This window comes from Hippocampus guttulatus, chromosome 15 (assembly GCF_054856545.1).
Source record: "Hippocampus guttulatus isolate MCC_2025c chromosome 15, RoL_Hgut_1.0, whole genome shotgun sequence".
Taxonomy (NCBI): Eukaryota; Metazoa; Chordata; class Actinopteri; order Syngnathiformes; family Syngnathidae; genus Hippocampus; species Hippocampus guttulatus.
Window position 1 is genome coordinate 13,882,819 of NC_141275.1, and position 20,031 is coordinate 13,902,849.

Sequence of the window (20,031 nt, forward strand, 5' to 3'; positions counted from 1 at the left end):
AAGAGGAGAACGGGGACGGCTGTGAAGGGTGAGGAGGTGACCCCCGTCCCGGGGGGAGGATGCGAGGGGGTTGAGGTGGGTAAAATGTCTGAAAAAAAAAAGACTCCTGTATGACGTCGCCACCTGGAGAGCTCCCCAGCACTAGTGTGTCCTCACCCACTTAAGCGTGTGTTTGTGTGTAAGTGTGCACTTTACCCACTTTTACTTTGACACGCGTGTGTGATTGACGGGTGAATTCTTGCACTGATAGGGCGCACGTAATTTCACGTAAGACGCCACCGGCATGAAGTGCATCTCCTAGCCAGTTCCTTTTTGTAAATGATTCATTGTTAAAAAAAAAAAAAGCAGCAAAAAAAAAAAACTATTTTCAAAATATATCTTTTTTTTTTTAATGAGCCTGAACTATTGTATTTTTTTCCAATAAACTTTTTAACGTAGAATTGTCTATAGAAGCAATTTTTACTCTTTGATTTAATGAAATAAATGTTTAATTGTTATTACTTTGAAAACAATAGCTACAGGATTAGCTATTATTTTCATGATTAAAATAAACTATTTTATATTTTATGGATGTATGTTTTAACTAAAATGCTAACTTGTGAATTAATAATAATGATTTTTTTTTTATTTTTACTTCAACTACAAAAGAACTGGCTCACTGTTCTTCAAAGAAACAAATGTGACCCTTGAGCAACAAACCTTTGCCCACTCCTGCTCTCAACAACGACCTCATCCTCACCATTTGCCCTTGTTGCGTGTCCACACATTTAGACGGAGCTGGAGAACATCGAGGCGACGCAGGGCATGTCGTCGGAGACGGCCGTCACCTTCCTGTCGCGGCTGATGGCCATGGTGGACGTGCTGGTGTTCGCCAGCTCGCTCAACTTCAGCGAGATCGAAGCCGAGAAGAACATGTCCTCCGGCGGCCTCATGAGGCAGTGCCTCCGATTGGGTGAGGAGTCGTTTGCTTGGCGCGTCATTCGAGTGCGGATCTTATGAATTGACTGCAAATTTTCCAAACATCCTGACGTCGCTTCTGACCGTCTCTCCATCAAATGTCACCCGTGTTGGCCATTTTGTGCTACTTACTTGTGTGTATGTCAGTGTGCTGCATGGCGGTGAGGAACTGTTTGGAGTGTCGTCAGAGGCAGCGGGATCGCAACTGCAAGTCCTCTTTAACGAGCAGCAAGTCGCATGACAGCCTGCACGCCACCGCCGCCGCCGCCAGCAAGGTGGCACTCTCGCTCTCTTTATTGCACACATGGCGCCCGCAAGCTTTGATAAGAAAGCCATGGAGGTCGACATTGCAGCCTCTCATCTTGTCATATGAGTGGGGAAATATATCATGAATAAAAGGGGCAAATAAAATGGGGGGAATGATAAAGTGAAATAAGCAAAAGCAAAAAATAATTACAGTGGAAATATAAACAGAAAAAAAATATTCAACATAAATACAAAGGGATGAATTCATATTAAGTTGTGCTTGTGCTCAGCAGGACCCGGACCGTCTCCTACAGGATGTGGACATCAACCGTCTGCGCGCGGTGGTTTTTAGAGACGTGGTAAGTGTGTTGCGTTTCGTTAAGCAGACCACATGTCACATCACGTAATTGCTTAACATGATCCATGTCCCCCCCCCACCCCCTCACTGCAGGACGACAGCAAGCAGGCTCAGTTCCTGGCTCTGGCTGTGGTCTACTTCATCTCGGTGCTGATGGTGTCCAAGTACCGAGACATCCTGGAGCCTCAGCGGGAGATCAGCAGGTCCACCAGCCTGTCCGGACGCAGCATCCGACACGAGATCAACTCGCCCACCAGCACGGGTGACTTTATTTTTTCATGGTCAACTACCTTCTTTTTCAATTAAAAAAAATGAAATAAAAAATCCAGAGGCGCCTTGAGATACAATTTGAATTTGTCCCTTGAGTATTCTTGCACCACATCAACGGAAATCGCAAAATAATTACTTCTAAATAGAAATAATAGCACTTGATACTTTATAAAAATACATAAATAACAAAATGGAATAGAATTCAAATAAATAGTTTTACCCTCACTTTTAGCTTCAATTAAATGCGCTGCTCCTCTTTGTTTGATGTTTAGTTTGACATTAAACTTCAACAGCGAGTGACAAAAAATTGTTTGAAGGATCTTTTTTGAAGGATTAGCGTTCACTGTCTGGAAAACTGCTGCGTGTTGTAAAGTGAGTCGAGTTCCCTGCCATCATACGATGCTCTTATTGCAAATTTTGGCACGTAATCCAAAGCAAAAAAAAATCATCCGATTAACGTCTCATTTCTTGAAAAGCTCAAAGGTATGGTCACTCTCAAGGCACCACTGTACTATCAAATGTCATATACACATTAAACATATACATCTGGAGCTGTCAAAGTTGCGTATCAGTCACAAAAGAAATTGTCTTTTCAGTAGCCTTCCACTGTAGTGACTGATGCACGATTTTGACAAATCTGCCCAAAAATATCCTGAATGTTCTCATTATTTCTTCCTCGCGGCTTCAGAGCACCCATCCTCGGCCTTCTCCGACAAGCAGACGGCCACCCCCGCGGACGACTCCCCGCGCGCCGGCCTGCCCCACACGGACTCTGGCATCGGCGAGGAAGGCCACGTGGGCGGATCCCTCAACGGCTCCGAGATGGGCCTGGGACTCGGTCTGGGCCTGGTGGGGCGGGAGACGGACAGGGACCGCGACATGGGCGGCGGCCAGGCCGACCTGCTGTGTAGTCTGTCGGACGTCAGGAGGTCGCAGGAGAACCTTCTAGACTCCCCCCGCAACCCCAACGCCGGACAGGCGCCCCCTTCGTCCATTTCCAGTATCAGCCAGACCAATAAAGGCATCAACGTCAAGGTGACAAACATCGCTGGGAAAAGCCTGAAGCTCAGAGCTGAGTGTTACAATGCATCACGTATTGATGCGCTAACCGAAACTACTTGCATGTTAGACATACAGTATATTAACTGTTAAGATACCCACGAAAGGTCCACAGCAGCCCTTTGAGGCAGGCTAACTTCACCGGCCTGAGGAAACTCAGCTGTTAACATTTTTGCAACAATGTCACCCCCTACCTACCGTTTTGAGTTCTACTGCAGCCCGTTTAGGCAGCACCCCCGAATGAATTGCACCCGTTGCTTGGAGTTGTCGCAAGTTCCATGCGTAACAACACAGCATGTCTGTCTCCGTTGCAGGAGATCCTGAAGAGCCTGGTGGCCGCTCCGTTGGATGGCGGCGATTCGGGCCAAGAGTCCGGCCCGACGCCATACCACCCCGATCCCGCCCTGAAGACCCACCCCATGCTGCCCATGCAGTTCCACTCCTTTGATAGGTTGGTTTCCTCCCTGGTCGGTCTAGCATCCGACAGCAAATCAATGCTCTTTCGGAACCGCCGCGTTCATCTCCTCATCAATAGTAACCACTCTGTCTGTCTCACAGGAGCGTCGTGGTTCCGGTGAAGAAGCCGCCACCCGGCAGCCTCTCCGTCAATACGGTGGGCACGCCCACCACCGGGGGCGCCGCCAGCGCCGGCAGCACGCCGAACATCTTCGCCGCCGCCACGGCGACGCCCAAGAGCATGATCAACACCACAGGTGAACGGGCACATCCAAATATATGCATACACCCGTCTAAAAATGCGTTTGCGCTCAGAATCGGATAGAGTGCGGGTCAGCGCGTCAGCTGACAGAATGCTAATGAGCAGATCCATCGGACACGGTGTTAGTCAGACGTGCGGCGGTGTGCAGCCGAGGCGCGTAATCGAGCTCCCTCGCATGGATTTGTTTCTATTGATCGCCGCGCTGTCTGCACTAACCGCGAAGGAAGCAAGCCACATTAAGAGGGAGAGCAGCAGCAAATTGGAATTCTATCAGCATTCAATTTTTTTGGTTTTACATGACTTTCTGTTGTGAGTTATTTGAATTATTTGCTTCTTTTTTTTTTTTTTAATCGATTGATCATTTGTAATGATGTAGTCAGTTGGTTGTTTACTTTTAATCAACTGCAATTTTATTGTTAGTTGTGATTTAAAAAATGAATTTACCCATGTACTGCAACTCACATTCACCACATTGTTACTTACGTGTTCTTCTCCTTCCCGTCCTTTTTGTCCATCCGTCTGTCCGTCTTGCCCAGGCGCCGCAGACTCTGCGTCGTCCTCATCGTCTTCGTCGTCGTCGTTTGTGAATGGCGCCACCAGCAAGAATCTGCCCGCCGTCCAGACGGTGGCGCCCATGCCTGAAGACACCGTGGAGAACATGAGGTCAGAAAGCACCTTAACCCTGTTTCCACCCCTTTCTTGCTCTTCCTCATATGGCTTCAGTTTGTTTTGTTTACTTCCTGCTTAACCTGCTCTCGCTTCTCTCATCGGTCCTCATTCTCCCCTTGCAAAAAGGACGCATGCAAATTTTAGACGAACGAACTCATGGAAACGTATACAGACAACAACGTTGTGTAATGTTTGCCCATTGGTTAACATTTTGTGATGTCACATGGTTGGCAATGAGTCAGCATTCTGTGATGTTTGCCTGTCGCGCACGTCCCTTAATCATGTGCGTGCGTGTATGCGTGTGTGTGTTTGTGTTGCAGTGCCTATTGTGAGGTGGCGCAGTGTGCGTTGCGCAGCGGTCAGACGCCCCCTGAGCTCAAGTCTTTTAGCTCTCTGGCAGGCTTCCAGGCAGCCCCTCGAGATGCAGGACAGTGTTTTAGGCAAGGAATACGCTCCGCCATGTGCCCCCCTACCCCCGTACCTCTACCATGCCCCATTAACCTTCACCATATGCATTCACACAAGCAAAAGTATATATTTTAACCCATTCAATCCAGGTACTGATATATTGCCATCAAATTGTCTGAATCTAAAGTTAGCATCATTGCAGTTCTACCCCAGTCCAGCAGGTGGCGGTAGTGTACATTACCAAGCAGAGGTACTCCAGGTGTTGTGCTTATTCAGGCCTAGATTTGATTTTTAAAACGGACAGGTGGAATTTTTAATAAACAGAATAATATAAAAATTAATAATATAAATAGAAAAATATATATTTTTAAATAGTTGCGTACGGTATGTGTGATATTGTTTGTTTTACAATTTTTGCGTTTTTTTTTTTTTTTTAATTTAATTGAACTAAATAATTTCTCAAAGTATAAATAAAATTTAGTTTATATGTTTGGATATTTTATTCACAATCAGCCAATTAAAGAATAAAAAAACTATCCAGCTGATATATAAAATCAATTAAAATAAAATGGGTATTATGAAAAAAAAAGTCATTTGTTTTGAAAGCCGTGTCAGCCAGTGCGTGTGCGTCTTTCCTGCCTTTTGTTTTGCCTCATGCGCACCCCGCCTCGCATGCCCCCCCCCCCCCACCGACTATGACATCACCAGCAGGCTAACGCTGATTCGCTGTGCCCCCCCCCCCCCCCCCCCTTACAGCATCACCACCAAGCTGGAACGAGCCCTGGAGAAGGTGGCGCCGCTTTTGAGGGAAATTTTTGTGGACTTTGCGCCCTTCCTGTCGCGCACGCTGCTGGGGAGTCATGGGCAGGAGCTGCTCATTGAAGGTACAGGTGCTGTACAACAAACCTTACTACTCTACGCGTCTGCCCTCGCACGGCCACCGTCTCCACTCACAGTCTGAGTGAGTGAGTGAGTGAGTGAATAATTGAATAGGTGAGTTAGTGGGTGGATAGATGAATGACTGGATAGGTTAGTGAACGAGTGAGCGAGTGCATATTTGTGAGTGGGCAAGTTGACAAATGACTGGAGAGGTGAACGAGTGAGGCTATTGCGTGAGTGAGTGAGTGAGTGAGTGAGTGAGTGAGTGAGTGAGTGGTTGGTGAATTAATGACAGGTGAACTCGGTGAGTGAGTTTATAGGTTTGTGAATGGGTGTATGTCACTAAGGTGACGAATGAGTGTTTGAGTGACAGAATGAGTATCGTTTCGTCTTCGAGCTGGCTGTTTCACTCATTCACCAAGCAGGTATAACGTCCTTTCTTGTCAAGTGTAGCTTCAGCTAATGCTAGCCATATTATTATTATTATTACCATGACTTTAAAAAAATGACTCTTTCACTTCTCCTGCTGTTCACCCGCTTCTTGGCGTCCTGTTCTTGTCCTCCACTGTTCACGTCTTCTTCCTCTTCTCATCTTTTCTTCCTGGCTTCTTTCCTCCTCCCTCTCCTCCTCTGATCTTGTTTGTTTTGTCTTCTCTGTTGCATGCTTTTTATAAACTCTTCAATTTGGACAACTACAGATGATATTTTGGGCACTGCCTACAGAGAGCGTGCGTGTGCGTGTGTGTGTGCGTGTGTGTGTGATCCGGAAGGCTTGTGACCAAGTGTCTCCACGCACTGCAGGTCTGGTGTGTATGAAGTCCAGCACGTCGGTGGTGGAGCTTGTCATGCTGCTCTGCTCTCAGGTCAGTTTTTTTCAGGTGAACTCGACTGCTCTCGGGTCAGTTCTTATATGATGATGAGTGCTGCTCTCAAATCAGTGTGAGAGGCCTTCGTGGTCATTGATCAGCCCTGCAGCATGTGTCTAAGCGGCGCATTGCAGATGTAATACAATATGTATGTCCTCCAAGACAGTCTTGATGGGGCTACAGATGCAAAATCGCTTCTTCAACCATTAAAATTTCTTCCTAAAATAAAATGGAACAAAGAACTAAAAAAAATGTAATGAAATAAATGGCTTGTCAATGCAAATTTCAGGGAAAAATTTCCCACAAAAAATAGTTTTTAAAACGGGCAAGCCAAAAATGTGCCGTTTTTCATCCAACCAAATATAACCTTTTACTTTCATTTTTATTTGGAACATAAATAGAATTTTAAAATGGCCCTGAACCATGTGACTTCTCTCAGCCAATCAGCAAAAGAATCGCAATATGACTGAAACCAGCTCGATGTCATATAACTTAATTGAATGCAATTGCAATCATTTGAAATCGCCAAATTCTCAATGACAATGTACGATCTCAAAAATGTTATCAAATGAAATATGGTGATCAAACACAACACCGAGAAAGACTATGTATTGTGACGGGAAACAACAATGATGCTAATACCGGTAATTTATTCATTTGAAAAGGAACTTACCCCCCCCCATGCTGGTTTTGCTCTTTTTCTTCTGAAAATGCCGCTTAAGCTTTCCACCTACTGACTTCTTCCATGTTCTTGTCTGGAGCTCCATCCCGATGTGGTCTACCAGGGTCCATCTGTTTCTGCCTTTCAGCTTGCTCCTCCTCCTCCTCCTCATCCCCACTCGTGTAGTGTTACCCGGGCAGGCTCCGGCCTTCCCGCCATTAGAGGCCCAGGAGAGGAAACCCGATCCCAAATATCGATCACGTAAAGTGAGATGCTCTCCCTCGCGTGTCCTTGGAGACCCTAAAAAGCTCCATTGGCATCAAGCTAATGTGCAGCACTCATAGCAGCTCTTAGCAACTTCCCGCCCTCCACGGTGACGGCCAAAAAGCAGCCCTTGTTCATTGTCTTCCTCTTTGACATAAAAAAAAGATGCAAATGTATGTTTATTGCGTTATAGGAATGGCAAAATTCCATCCAGAAGAACGCAGGACTGGCTTTCATTGAGCTTATCAATGAAGGAAGGTAAATTCAGTACATTTTGTAAATGACGCTTTTTTTTTTTTTTTTCTTAACTGCAATACAGGCTTCTCAATAACTGGGAAGTCCCGATCTGTCAGCTTGAGGCGTGTGTCCTTGCAGCCTTTAACAGTGTGCCTGTGTGTTGTCAGACTTCTATGTCACGCCATGAAGGATCACATCGTGCGCGTGGCCAACGAGGCCGAGTTTATCTTGAACCGCCAGCGAGCAGAAGACGTGCACAAGCATGCGGAGTTTGAGGTACGTGCGCCGCCGCCGCCCTCTGGCGCGAAGGATTTACCGTACATGTTTATGATACACATTTTCAAATATGTTTGGGGTGGGGGGGGGTCTTCTACTTGTATGCAGCCAGCCGAGTTTGAATCTCGCACAATTTGACTTTTCTGTCAATAGAGAAGTCATTTCACCTTGAATAATCGAACATTTTCTCCTTACGCAAACGTTTCCATGAAATGTCTTTGCAGTCGAACTGTGCCCAGTACGCCGCCGATCGTCGCGAGGAGGAGAAGATGTGCGACCACCTGATCAGCGCCGCTAAACACCGAGACCACGTGACCGCCAACCAGCTGAAGCAGAAGATCCTCAACATCCTGACCAATAAGCACGGAGCTTGGGGCGCCATGTCGCAGAGGTCAGTCTTTAGGCAGACCTCGCGCTGCACTGGCACTGGTGAAGCAGCATGTGACTCATTAGCCACGGTTTTATTTTTATTTTTTCACGCTGTTCTTTGTCATGATTAGTATGAGTGTAGAGAAATGTGACCTTAATCTCCAAATGTCACGTCTTTTCAGTCCATTTTTACCACAGGCTCAAAATCTTTTCTGACCTGACCCTGATTGTCTCTTTCCCCCTTGTTTGATTTTTAGCCAATTGCACGACTTCTGGCGTCTGGACTATTGGGAGGATGACTTGCGCAGGAGGCGGAGATTTGTGAGAAACGCCTTCGGTTCCACGCATGCCGATGTGGCGCTCAAATGTCTCGATGACTACGGTCAGTTTCACAGGTCTTGTTACTTGGCAACGTTTAAAGCCCCCCCGGGGTCAAATTTTAAGGGCGCGACAATGTCAAGCACACACCCCCCTCCCCCAAAAAATTGTTATCCCTCAATTTTCCAATTTTCAATCGTCTCCAAACTCGGTTGGAGAAGTTAAATCGCTGATTGGCTTTGTTCACCTATAATTTGATCCAAAAACCCATTTGGAACAAACCACCTCAAGCCATGACTCAAACTCGACATCTTAAAGACGGCTCTCCAGATCTCGAGGTTTTTTTTTTTTTTTTTTTTCAATAAAACCCTCAAATGATGACATCCAAATGAAGTCTTTCAAGCTCAAAAAGATGATTCATAATTGCGCCCCAAAAATCAATTGTCAACAAACAGCATTGAGTCATATCTCAACTTAAGGGTCTTAATCAGGGGTTCCCGCATTTGTTATTATTGTGTCAATGCGTCCTTATAAAATAACATCATATCCCCAAAATGTATCGCTAAGATGAAAAATGGAACTCATAGTGTCAGAAATCTATTTTCAGTAAAACACACACCTCGAACACCTCAAATTAGAGGTCTTGGAGAGTGTGCCAGATGTGTAATTATTTTGTCTATAGCTCTTCATATAACGATACAATCACAAAAGAGAACCTAGTTCAAAAGTGTCACCAATCTCAACAATTATGAAGCTCAAAGCAGCCCGGATGTTTGTCTCTCTTACTGTTCGTACAAGCGCCTCACGCGTCACGTCTTCTCGATAAACAGGCACGGAGGAAGAGGAGGATGGCGTCAAGTCCAAGAAGACCTTTCGCAGCCAATCGGTGGTGGCGCAGAACCCGGAGGCCGAGTTGATGCTGGAGGGTGACGACGACGCTGTCAGCCTACTGCAGGAGAAAGAGATCGACAACCTGGCAGGTAAGGCGCACGCAGTGGCCCGCGAGCGCTCGCCGGCTCTCGGCGCCCCCTGGTGACTGGACCGTCTTTTATTTCTAGTGCCTTTCCGACCCCGACTTTTTACTTCCAGAGGCAAGTTGGGCTGGTTTCAAGTGTTAGCCGACTAACCGTAGAACAGATGATGGTTATTAACGCAATCATTTTTTTCGATCGATTAATCACACAAATGACAACGTTTTGATTGAAGTTGGTTAGAGAATGTTTTTAAATTGCAAAAATGATTAAAAAAAAAAAAACAACCGAACTAACAACTTTGTTTTTCCACTGAGATGGACAAACATCACAAAACAAACGTCAGCGATACTGATCAGCACCGACCCGCCAACTTGACTTTGACTTCAAGGTAACTTTTGCGACGTCGCCCCCTTGCAGGCCCAGTGGTGCTAAGCACGCCGGCCCAGCTGGTGGCGCCGGTGGTGGTGGCCCGCGGAACGCTTTCCATCACCACCACGGAGATCTACTTCGAGGTGGACGAGGACGACCCCGCCTTCAAGAAGGCTGACGCCAAGGTGAGGATGCGCAGACGCAAGCCGCGTGGCCCGGACAGACCTGGCTGGCATCCTTGTCATGTTTTTGTCGTCACGTTCTCTTTGTGTGCGCAGGTGCTGGCCTACTCGGAGGGTCTGCACGGCAAGTGGATGTTCAGCGAGATCCGAGCCGTGTTTTCCCGGCGCTACTTGCTGCACAACACGGGTCTGGAGGTCTTCATGGCCAACAGAAGTAAGATTGTCGTTTAGAACGCCCAATTTAGGCCACACAAAATTCCCCATGCTGTAAACAGCAAACAGGAAGTCAGCCATTTTGGTTTCAAGGTCTTCATTTTAGTGGCATTTTGGCCAAGTTTGAGTCACCGTTCATTGAGAAAATTCAGCCCCCAAAGCAAGCTTTGAAATTTGGTAGGCATGTTTATTTTGAGCAGATTGGCAAAAAATTCTCAAGGAGCCTATCCAGAAAGACTTAGTAAGCCTGCCATTTTGGTTTAACGTGGCCTTTTTAGGGTCAGTTTGGGCATTTTGCATGAGGATGGTTTGATTCATCAATATTTGAAGTCTTAGCAACATGAGATTTGTTAAGCATGTCTATAATAAGTAGACCCACAAAAAGCCATAACTGGCAAGACACAGGAAGTCGGCCATGTTTCGGGTGCACCAAATTTGTCTATCATGAGTGTAACCACAAAAAATTCATTCAAGTAGCCGTGCTTGTAAACAGCACACAGGAAGTCGACCGTTTTGGTGTTCAGGGTACATTTGTCTGTTAAAAAAGATATCATCTTTGTGATTAGTAATGATCGCCCTCTTCCTCGTCAGCATCGGTGATGTTCAACTTTCCCGACCAGGCCACAGTCAAGCGGGTAGTCTACAGCCTCCCCCGGGTGGGCGTCGGAACTAGTTACGGTCTGCCTCAAGCCAGGTAGGTGCGGGCTGCTAATGGGCGACCTTATCTTGTTGTCTTTCACCACAGACCTGTGTTTGTGATGTTCGCGTGTAGGCGGATCTCGTTGGCCACGCCGCGTCAGCTCTTCAAGTCGTCCAACATGACGCAGCGTTGGCAGCGCAGGGAGATCTCCAACTTTGAGTACCTCATGTTCCTCAACACCATTGCAGGTTAGCACAACAAGCTAGCATACCATTTTTTTTTTGTTTGTTTGTTTCATACGGTTGTAAGACAGTTCGGAGTATTCAAAGAAACCAGAAACTCATTATTTATAAACAAAGATTATTTTGAATCTTCAAACCTCGCAAACATTTTTTCTGTAAAGTTCAAGTCTTCAAGTCATACACGCTTTCCTAAAAGGCCTAGAATAAACTTTGCATACTTGTTTTTGGACGAGGCAGGCAATTTCGATCAAAGAAATGTCACATTACGTAATCCTTCACTGCCGTTGAAAGCTCGCTAATGAGGCGCACTCTAACGAGCCGCGCGTGATGTTGGCATCCGCAGGGAGGACGTACAACGACCTGAACCAGTACCCCGTCTTCCCCTGGGTGCTGACCAATTACGACTCCGAGGAACTGGATCTCACGTTGCCCGGCAACTTCCGAGATCTTTCCAAGGTTAGAGCGCTCTTACGCTTCCACGCACCGTTATGTCACAGCAACTCGTTAGCTGCGAAAAGTCAAAAGTGCTGCTGGTGTAGAGACAGAAGAAATTCTGAAGCTATGCTCAAAAATACATTGGTGGGGCACCCTCTACTGGCCAAAATCCATAGTACAGTTTTTTTTTTTTTTTTTTTTTTTTTTTTTTAATAACACTAGTTTTCTTTCTTTAGCCCATCGGTGCTCTGAACCCCAAGCGGGCCGCGTTCTACGCCGAGCGCTACGAGACGTGGGATGACGACAGCTCGTCCCCTGACCACTACGCCACCCTCTACTCCACGGCGCACTCAACCCTCATGTGGATGCTCAGAATAGTAAGTCACAGTCTTGGCGCACGCCATGGCCGCAGTCTGCTCAGAGGAAATCCACGCATTTACCTCTTAAACTTGACACGGGATTGATTTTAAATGTGATTCAATTCAATCCAATTCAGAGGACAATTATTGTCTCTTTATAGGGACTTTAAAATGTGACTTGACGTGCGTTTGTGTCCGCAGGAGCCGTTCACCACCTTCTTCATCAACGCCAACGACGGCAAGTTCGACCACGCCGACCGCACCTTCTCGGGCATCGGCCGTTCGTGGAGGAACTGTCAGAGGGACACGGCGGACGTGACCGTAAGGCGGCCCGTCGAGGCGTCCGGTCCCTTAGGTGGGTACCCCCTCTGACGGCACTGTGGTGGTCCCGCAGGAGCTGATACCCGAGTTTTACTACCTGCCCGAGATGTTCGTCAACAGCAACGAGTACGAGCTGGGCGTGCGCGACGACGGGCTGCCCGTCTGCGACGTGGAGTTGCCCGTCTGGGCCAAGAAGCCCGAAGATTTTGTGCGCATCAACCGCATGGTGAGACGGCTTTTCTCGTAGCATCGCGCATCTTGCAGCGGCGCGGTCCCAAAATACTTCCTTCCCGCCTACCCGTTTAGGCGCTGGAGAGTGAGTTCGTGTCGTGCCAGCTCCACCAATGGATCGACCTGATCTTCGGATACAAGCAGCGGGGCCCCGAGGCCGTGCGGGCGCTCAACGTCTTCAACTTCCTGTCCTACGAGGGGGCCGTCAACCTGGACATCCTGGACGCAGCGCAACGGGAGGTCGGCAATCAGTCGCCGCAACCCGTTGAGGCGCTACGGTGCTCTAGGCTGACCCTACTGTGTCCGTGCAGGTGATGGAGGCGCAGATTCAGGCGTGCGGGCAGATCCCGTCGCAGCTGTTGATTGAGCCACACCCACCTCGATCCTCTGCCATGCACCTGGTGAGACTCGGCGACCATTTCTACACACGCACACATGCCGTTTAGCCTCTACTCTTCCTCCATGTCGACCCGATCCCTTGCTCCTTGGTGTGAACCCGCTGTGACCCTCATCTCCCACTAATCTTGCCTTTTTCCCACCCTCCCCCCTCCTCCTCTCCCCCCTTTCCCGCCTGGGTCTGTCTCTTCCTCCATTTCCGTCCCCCCCTTCATCCTCCTCTTCCTCTTCCTGCCTCTCTCTGTCTGTCTCACCAGTGTTTCCTTCCTCAGAGTCCTCTGATGTTTAAGGATCAGATGCAGCAAGACGTGATCATGGTGCTCAAGTTCCCGTCCAACTCTCCCGTCACCCACGTGGCGGCCAACACGCTGCCTCACCTCAGCATCCCCGCCGCCGTCACGGTCACGTGCAGCCGCCTCTTTGCCGTCAACCGCTGGCACAACACCGTCGGTCAGTCAGTCTGTCCGCACCGGAATTACTGAGCCGCTTACGTGCAGCTGTCGTTCGAGAGGAGACGAGCACGTTCTTGAGTTGCGTAGTTCATTTGAGGAGAAGACAAATTTTGTTGGGGTGTCAAATTGGAGCCTACAAGGTAGGCTGGGATGAGCTAAATATTCCAAATATTGGTCTGGGTTGTTCCGGATGAGCTGCTTGGTGTTGTTGAATGAAATCGTATCATTCGAGATGACCGGAATATCGTTGAAGGGAAGCCGATTGCCAAATAACTTACCAAATTGTTTAAATGTGTTGTGTTGGACCGTTTCCAGGCCTGCGAGGCGCGCCGGGATATTCCCTGGAACAGGCGCACCACCTTCCCATCGAGATGGACCCTCTCATAGGTCAGCCCGCTTCTCTTCTCGTATTCAGCCCGTCAAAAGAGAGCCTCTCTTCAAAGGGGCAGTGATGTCATGAAAGTGTCCGTGCGGTTGCGTCCAGCCAACAACTCCGGCACCAACAAGCGTCAGATCACGGACCTGGTGGACCAGAGCATCCAGATCAACACGCACTGCTTCGTGGTGACGGCCGACAACCGTTACATCCTGGTGTGCGGCTTCTGGGACAAGAGCTTCCGCGTCTACTCCACCGAGACCGGTACGACCCATCGGACGCTTTCGGCTCCGAACCGCCTTTTAAACCCTTCACGCTCCCCCAAAGGGAAACTGACTCAGATCGTGTTTGGCCACTGGGACGTTGTGACGTGTCTGGCCCGGTCCGAGTCCTACATCGGGGGAGACTGTTACATCGTGTCGGGTTCCCGGGACGCCACTCTTCTTCTGTGGTACTGGAGCGGGCGGCACCACATTATCGGGGACAACCCCAACAACAGTAAGTGCTGGACTCTAGACACTACTAAGAGAGTCTCAACTCCAAATGAACCCTTTTTTTCCCCCCATTTTAACTGCAGGTGACTATCCCGCCCCCCGGGCCGTCCTGACGGGACACGACCACGAGGTGGTGTGCGTGTCTGTCTGCGCCGAGCTGGGATTGGTCATCAGCGGGGCCAAAGGTAAATTGAATTGTAGCGTGGAGGGTTCACGAGGATGCCGATTTTCGATGTATTGGTTTTTAATTGAGTGATTTGCGTCTAAATATGCGTCTTGCGTCTTTTTAGAGGGTCCCTGCCTGGTCCACACCATCACGGGGGACCTCCTGAGGGCCCTGGAGGGTCCCGAGCTGTGCCGGCAGCCTCGTCTGATCTCGGTGTCCAGCGAAGGCCACTGCATTATCTACTACGATCGAGGGCGCTTTTGCAACTTCAGCATCAACGGCAAGCTCCTGGCTCAGATGGAAGTCAACGACTCCACGCGGGTGAGCCTCAACGCCGGCTTGAAACTATTGCTCTCGTATCGTTCCAGATTCGCCAGATAGCCTTTTTTGTTGTTGTTCTAGACCAGGAAAAATTACCTAGAAATTAATGTTATTCCGGATGAGGCAGCTGTACTTCATAAATCACGTTGTTTATTCAACGAGCCAAATATCATCCTGGAATCGAATCATATGGTTGCATATCAGCCAAATATTGTTCTTGCATTGAATCGTATCGTTCTAGATGAGCGAATTTGTTTATTTCTTTTTTTGTCATTATTACATCGTTTCGGATTAGCCACATCGTGTTTTTGAATCATATGGAATCATTGCAATGAGCCACATATCGCACGAAATGTAATTGTATCGCCGGAGGCGACCGCTTTTAACCTTCAGTCAAACTCCTCCGCTTCCGTCCCGCCAGGCCATCCTGCTGAGCAGCGACGGGCAAAATCTGGTGACGGGCGGCGACAACGGCGTGGTGGAGGTGTGGCAGGCTTGCGATTTCAAGCAGCTCTACATCTACCCGGGATGTGACGCCGGCATCCGCGCCATGGACCTGTCGCACGACCAGAGGTAACCACGGGCGACCACGCCATCCCTTAGTGCTGTTCCATTCCAGTTAAGAGATAAACAAAAAACAAAACTAAGGGAAGAAACTTGCTGAGATACCCGTTGCTACGGATAATGTTTTGTTATTGCTGTTACTATTCAATTGTTGCGATGGAAACGGTTACTCGAATCCGAAAACTATTACGAGGGAAACCGTCGCCTGACTTTGTGTTTTTTGCCACAGAACGTTAATCACCGGGATGGCGTCTGGCAGCATTGTGGCGTTCAACATCGACTTCAACCGCTGGCACTACGAGCATCAGAACCGCTACTGAGGCCGCGGCAAAGCGACACTCCAGGTACACAAGAAGAAGACTTGACGTCCTGGTTCCGTAGACAGGACTCTGTCTACTGTCTCACACACACACACACACACAGACACACACACACACACCCGAGCCCAAAGACGACGACACCCATCGGAGTGCGGATTGGTCGCTGGTGCTGGCGGGTCAGGTTCTGGGTTTGGGGGGGTTCTGCTTTAACGCTTCAGTGAGCCGAACACTCTTCGCGGAGACGATCCGCCTTTCGGTTCCTTTTACGATTTTGATTCTTTTACTTAAATGTAAATACAACTCTGCCTCTTTTTTTTTTTTTTTTTTTTTGGGTGTGTGCGTCCTTTCATTTTTGTTGTTATCTGAAACATATGTAATAACAAGAACGGCGACCATGACGACAATGGTAAGAAAGTTAAAGATGGTAATTGTTTTTGCCGGAGATATTACTGTGTTACTGACAACGATGAAGACCCCCACCCCTCCCATGCACACAAACACTTCTGATTTCAACTTCGCTCCCCCCCCCCTCAACATTTAGTGGTCGTCATGTCAAATATGTACATAAAAAGTCTTTTTTTTTTTTCCGGCCCACGTGCTCACATTATTTTAAAAAAAAAATCCTTATTAGTTTGTTTTCTATTTGCACTTTGCACCAATCACACATCATTATTTATGTTTAGGCTTTGTTTCTTATTGCCTTTTCACAGGGGGCTTTAATTGTTATGATTGCGATGACTCTTACGATGGGCCGGATTCTTTCTGTTCCTTCTCGTCCGGGGCCGGCGGGATGAATTCTTTGTGCATCGATGTTTGTATTTAAACGCTCACATGTGAAGACTTTACAGCAATATGACAACGAGCGTGCGTACGACCGGCGTTGGACGCACATACACGTAACTCTAGCTACACACACACACACACACACACACACACATATCCAAAAACCGACAAAGGAAGAAAAAAAAAAGTTGAAATATTTTTGGATCTATGAAACCCTTAAAAACTATTGTATTCATGTTTTATTGCAAAGATGTAAAATATGACATGTGTGAGTTGGGGAAAAAAAATCATAAGAAAAATAAATTATGCAAAGAATTTGTTGACTCCGCTTTTTAATTGATGCATTCCTTCTGGAACAAGCAACACATTTCGCTCTTTTTCTCTTGACGGGGGAGAAAATATATATGTCTGATTGGTCGGAAAAGATACCGACGAATGCGCCTCAGTCAAGTCAATTCATGTAAACCATCTCTGATTAAAATTTGCTGTTGACCAGTGTCATTGAACGTCATCCTCTGTCATCCTGCTTTTTATGCCTCCAGAAAGTGACGGCAGTGTATACACAAGCCAGTGAAACAAAACGTTTTCAAACATTTAATTACCCTTTAATGGACAGTTCCCCTTCATTTCCCAGAAGTCTTTGCAGTGGCCTGGCATTTGTTTTCCCGTGTGTGTGTGTGTGTGTGTGTGTGTGTGTGTGTGTGTGTGTGTGTGTGTGTGTGTGTGTGTGTGTGAGCCTCAGGCGCACAGCGAAGACACGGTGGACCGCCGCGAAGACGAGACGCTGCAGATCTCCACGTTGGTGAAGGTGCTGCGAGGCTCGCCGCAGGATGAGGAGCAAGAGGACGAGGACGAGATGATATTCTTCAGCCTATGGAGAGCGATGACCAGCAGGCTGAGCAGGAACAGCAGAAGGCCCAGGAACAGCCACACGTACACGGAGACGCCGCCGGCTCGACTCAGAGACGCCACCGCCGATCCTGATGACGATCCGGGGACGGATGTTGGAGGGAAGTGCGGGAAGGTTCCGTTTTCCACCGCTGAGGTACCGGTTTGGTCCATCCTGGGTATTCCAGCAGCAGCAAAAACATGACAAGAACCTCATAAGTGTTAAAAAAAACAAACAAACTGATGTACGGCACATATAAAAAGTCTACACACCCCTGTTCCAGTGTCAGGTTTTTCCTGATATTAAAAAAAAAATGACAACAAGATCAATCTTTTAAGAAGGGAAGTCAACAAGTGAGATAATATACATATAGGAAGTCCATGAACCTATCGCGAAATTGATCCTGCTTTTTAGAATAGCAACAACAGGGGGAGGTCTTTTGGCCTCCTTCACATGAGGCCAAAAGAGCAGGAAGGCTTGCTTTTGATCTTAGAGGTAATCTTGTCCGTACGATGTCACTTCCTGATTATTATCACGCTTTCGTCCCCAGCTGAGCGTTTCTGTGTCTCCTCCAGCGAGTTGCAAATGTGGGGTCTTGTGTTGTTTGCCTGCCTGTGATCTGTGCCTGTTCGTTGTGAGCTTGAGTGCTTGATAATTGCTCTTAATCAGGCTTTTTGTCGCCTGGCAACCAGGCTTTCGGGGTCACGGGTTTGACTGGCAATGCCTTTTGAAAGGACTCGTGATCGCCACCTAGCACGCGTTAGCGAGCTTGTTTTTTTTCTAATGGCCGACAAATTTTTGTTTGTTAGTTTGACTATGCTCCTCTCTCAGCACTTATGCAACTGCACAGTCTGGACCGGCGGCCAGCATTTCACCAGTTTTGCTGTCTCAGCGTCCTCCCTTTAACTCCACTTACGGTACCTCTCAATATGTCACCCATTTGTTTGACGACGCTCATGTCTCAGCATGTCGTTCATGTGATTGGCGAGCATTTCAAACATTTCGTTGATGACACTCGTGTCTCAGCAACATCCATTTAAGTACAACAAATTATCTGTGAATTTTGTGCACTAGTGTGATCATCATTATCATTAGGTTCTTAGTGATATTAATGTCTCAGCATGTCATCCACAGGAGTGACGACACTCATCTCGCATTGTGTGCACTGTTGCCTATCAGCACTTCATCCATTTGGTTGCCGACCGCACCATCATCTCTCGGCACTCTCGGTGTGGTTAGATTGATGCTTTTTTTTTTTTTTTTTTTTGCTTATCAGTGGCCCACAAAATCTGGCATTCTGCAAGTACAAATATTTAGTCTCTCTTTCTCCTCAGAGGCTCCTCGCGTCATGAATAATGGAGACGATTGATGTGTCACAAAATGTCATGACATTTGGTGTGCGCGTGTGTGTCAGTATGTTGTCCTCTTCCTCTTACCGCGCTCGTCTCTCGGCCCCAAATACTGAGAGTTTAGTGACTCGGCAGCATTTCGACTCGCATCTCAGCAGACGTGTGATTGCAATCATCTCTCAGCATATCAATCATTTCAATTGGCAATAATCACGTATAATCTCAGCATGTCTTCTAGTTCATTGACTCCACTCATGTCTCAGCATGTGGCGCGCATTTGACCGTCTCTCAGCATTTTACCCATTGTATTGATCAAACACATTTTCCCGGCATGTCATCCATTTAAGTGACTATTGTTATCTCTCAGCATGTCGTTCATTCGAGGGACCACTACACTCATGTCTCAGCGTGCTGTGCGCAACTGTGAGCGCATACGCTGGCCTCAATCGTCTCTCAGCATTTCAGTCCTCAGATGGCACTCGTGTCTCAGCATATCATCTAATTGACTGTCTGCACTCAGCATTTGATTAACTACGCCCGTTTCTCAGCATGCTGTGCACACTAATGACTCTACAACGACACCCATCTCTCAGCATGTCGTTCATGCGCCCACATTTGGTTTTCGTCCCCAAACGTAAGTCTCCGCTAACACTATTTGATTGACTACACTCAGCATTGGATGAACGACACTCATGTCCCAGCATGCGGCGCACGCAAGTTCACAAGCGTCTCGTGTAAAAGTGGCGTCCATTTAATAGTCTCAGAAGGAAAAAAACGAAATGAAGCAACAGGAAGTCATTCAGCAAACCTGATTGGATGTCGGACGTCAAGCCAGCTCCATGTCGCCTTTTACTCTGCCCGGACGCTCTGATGCACACTTTACTTGCCAACCCCTCCCCCCGACACCCCCCCCCCCCCCCCCTCTCTCTTTCTCTTTCTCTCTCGCTCACTCACTCACTCTTGCTTTCTCTCATCAGCACCACACAAACACACAGACACACACATATCATCTCATTCACAAGATTCGATTTTTAACATGTAAACGTATACTATGACACACACACACACACACACACGCACGCACACTCACATCATCATTCCCATGAACCATCCAACAACTCATCATGTCTCCTCATTTTTCTACTGTGACCATGCTTATTAAAAACAGTTCAATACTGTACACACACACACACATTGACATACGCACACAAAACGTGTGTGTGCATGCGCATGTACGTGAGTGAGAAGGCTGAAGGACAACGATAAGTTTTTTTGGACCTCTGCTCCCATTTTGTGGCTAATCTCAAAACTCCGGGAAGCGTTCCCTAATTCCCAGTTCTTCCCGGATAATCCCAAATATTTGCGCCATTTTGTTCTTGCAGCTCCTCGCTCACCCTCAC

General features: G+C 47.6%; 2 protein-coding genes across 6 annotated transcripts in view; one reads left to right on the forward strand and one right to left on the reverse strand.

The window, feature by feature from the left end:
- The window catches only part of nbeaa (neurobeachin a), a 46,619-nt gene extending 29,911 nt beyond the window's left edge, over window positions 1-16,708 (forward strand). For 2 of the 5 annotated variants that reach the window (XM_086131992.1, XM_086131996.1), the window contains 34 exons: window positions 772-952; window positions 1,105-1,232; window positions 1,497-1,562; window positions 1,655-1,823; window positions 2,520-2,866; window positions 3,205-3,341; window positions 3,449-3,603; window positions 4,145-4,271; window positions 4,598-4,717; window positions 5,442-5,575; window positions 6,366-6,427; window positions 7,549-7,613; window positions 7,760-7,868; window positions 8,093-8,259; window positions 8,495-8,619; window positions 9,386-9,535; window positions 9,947-10,083; window positions 10,177-10,294; window positions 10,885-10,987; window positions 11,066-11,181; window positions 11,519-11,631; window positions 11,847-11,987; window positions 12,171-12,290; window positions 12,364-12,516; window positions 12,597-12,761; window positions 12,833-12,922; window positions 13,175-13,367; window positions 13,685-13,756; window positions 13,854-14,009; window positions 14,073-14,243; window positions 14,323-14,424; window positions 14,530-14,726; window positions 15,148-15,299; window positions 15,520-16,708. In XM_086131992.1, coding sequence (XP_085988118.1) covers window positions 772-952; window positions 1,105-1,232; window positions 1,497-1,562; window positions 1,655-1,823; window positions 2,520-2,866; window positions 3,205-3,341; window positions 3,449-3,603; window positions 4,145-4,271; window positions 4,598-4,717; window positions 5,442-5,575; window positions 6,366-6,427; window positions 7,549-7,613; window positions 7,760-7,868; window positions 8,093-8,259; window positions 8,495-8,619; window positions 9,386-9,535; window positions 9,947-10,083; window positions 10,177-10,294; window positions 10,885-10,987; window positions 11,066-11,181; window positions 11,519-11,631; window positions 11,847-11,987; window positions 12,171-12,290; window positions 12,364-12,516; window positions 12,597-12,761; window positions 12,833-12,922; window positions 13,175-13,367; window positions 13,685-13,756; window positions 13,854-14,009; window positions 14,073-14,243; window positions 14,323-14,424; window positions 14,530-14,726; window positions 15,148-15,299; window positions 15,520-15,610 — 4,632 coding nt within the window. In that variant the 3' untranslated portion in view covers window positions 15,611-16,708. The remainder of the gene's footprint in view (window positions 1-771; window positions 953-1,104; window positions 1,233-1,496; window positions 1,563-1,654; window positions 1,824-2,519; window positions 2,867-3,204; window positions 3,342-3,448; window positions 3,604-4,144; window positions 4,272-4,597; window positions 4,718-5,441; window positions 5,576-6,365; window positions 6,428-7,548; window positions 7,614-7,759; window positions 7,869-8,092; window positions 8,260-8,494; window positions 8,620-9,385; window positions 9,536-9,946; window positions 10,084-10,176; window positions 10,295-10,884; window positions 10,988-11,065; window positions 11,182-11,518; window positions 11,632-11,846; window positions 11,988-12,170; window positions 12,291-12,363; window positions 12,517-12,596; window positions 12,762-12,832; window positions 12,923-13,174; window positions 13,368-13,684; window positions 13,757-13,853; window positions 14,010-14,072; window positions 14,244-14,322; window positions 14,425-14,529; window positions 14,727-15,147; window positions 15,300-15,519) is intronic. The other 3 variants (XM_086131994.1, XM_086131993.1, XM_086131995.1) reach the window with 3 other exon arrangements.
- Window positions 16,709-19,530, reverse strand: sertm1 (serine rich and transmembrane domain containing 1). Its single transcript, XM_086132004.1, has 2 exons — window positions 19,440-19,530; window positions 16,709-17,456 (listed from the first exon to the last, which is right to left on the reverse strand). Exon 2 carries the CDS (start codon window positions 17,453-17,455, stop codon window positions 17,132-17,134), a length of 324 nt encoding a protein of 107 aa, XP_085988130.1. The 5' UTR covers window position 17,456; window positions 19,440-19,530; the 3' UTR covers window positions 16,709-17,131.
- Between the last annotated feature and the right edge of the window lie 501 nt (window positions 19,531-20,031).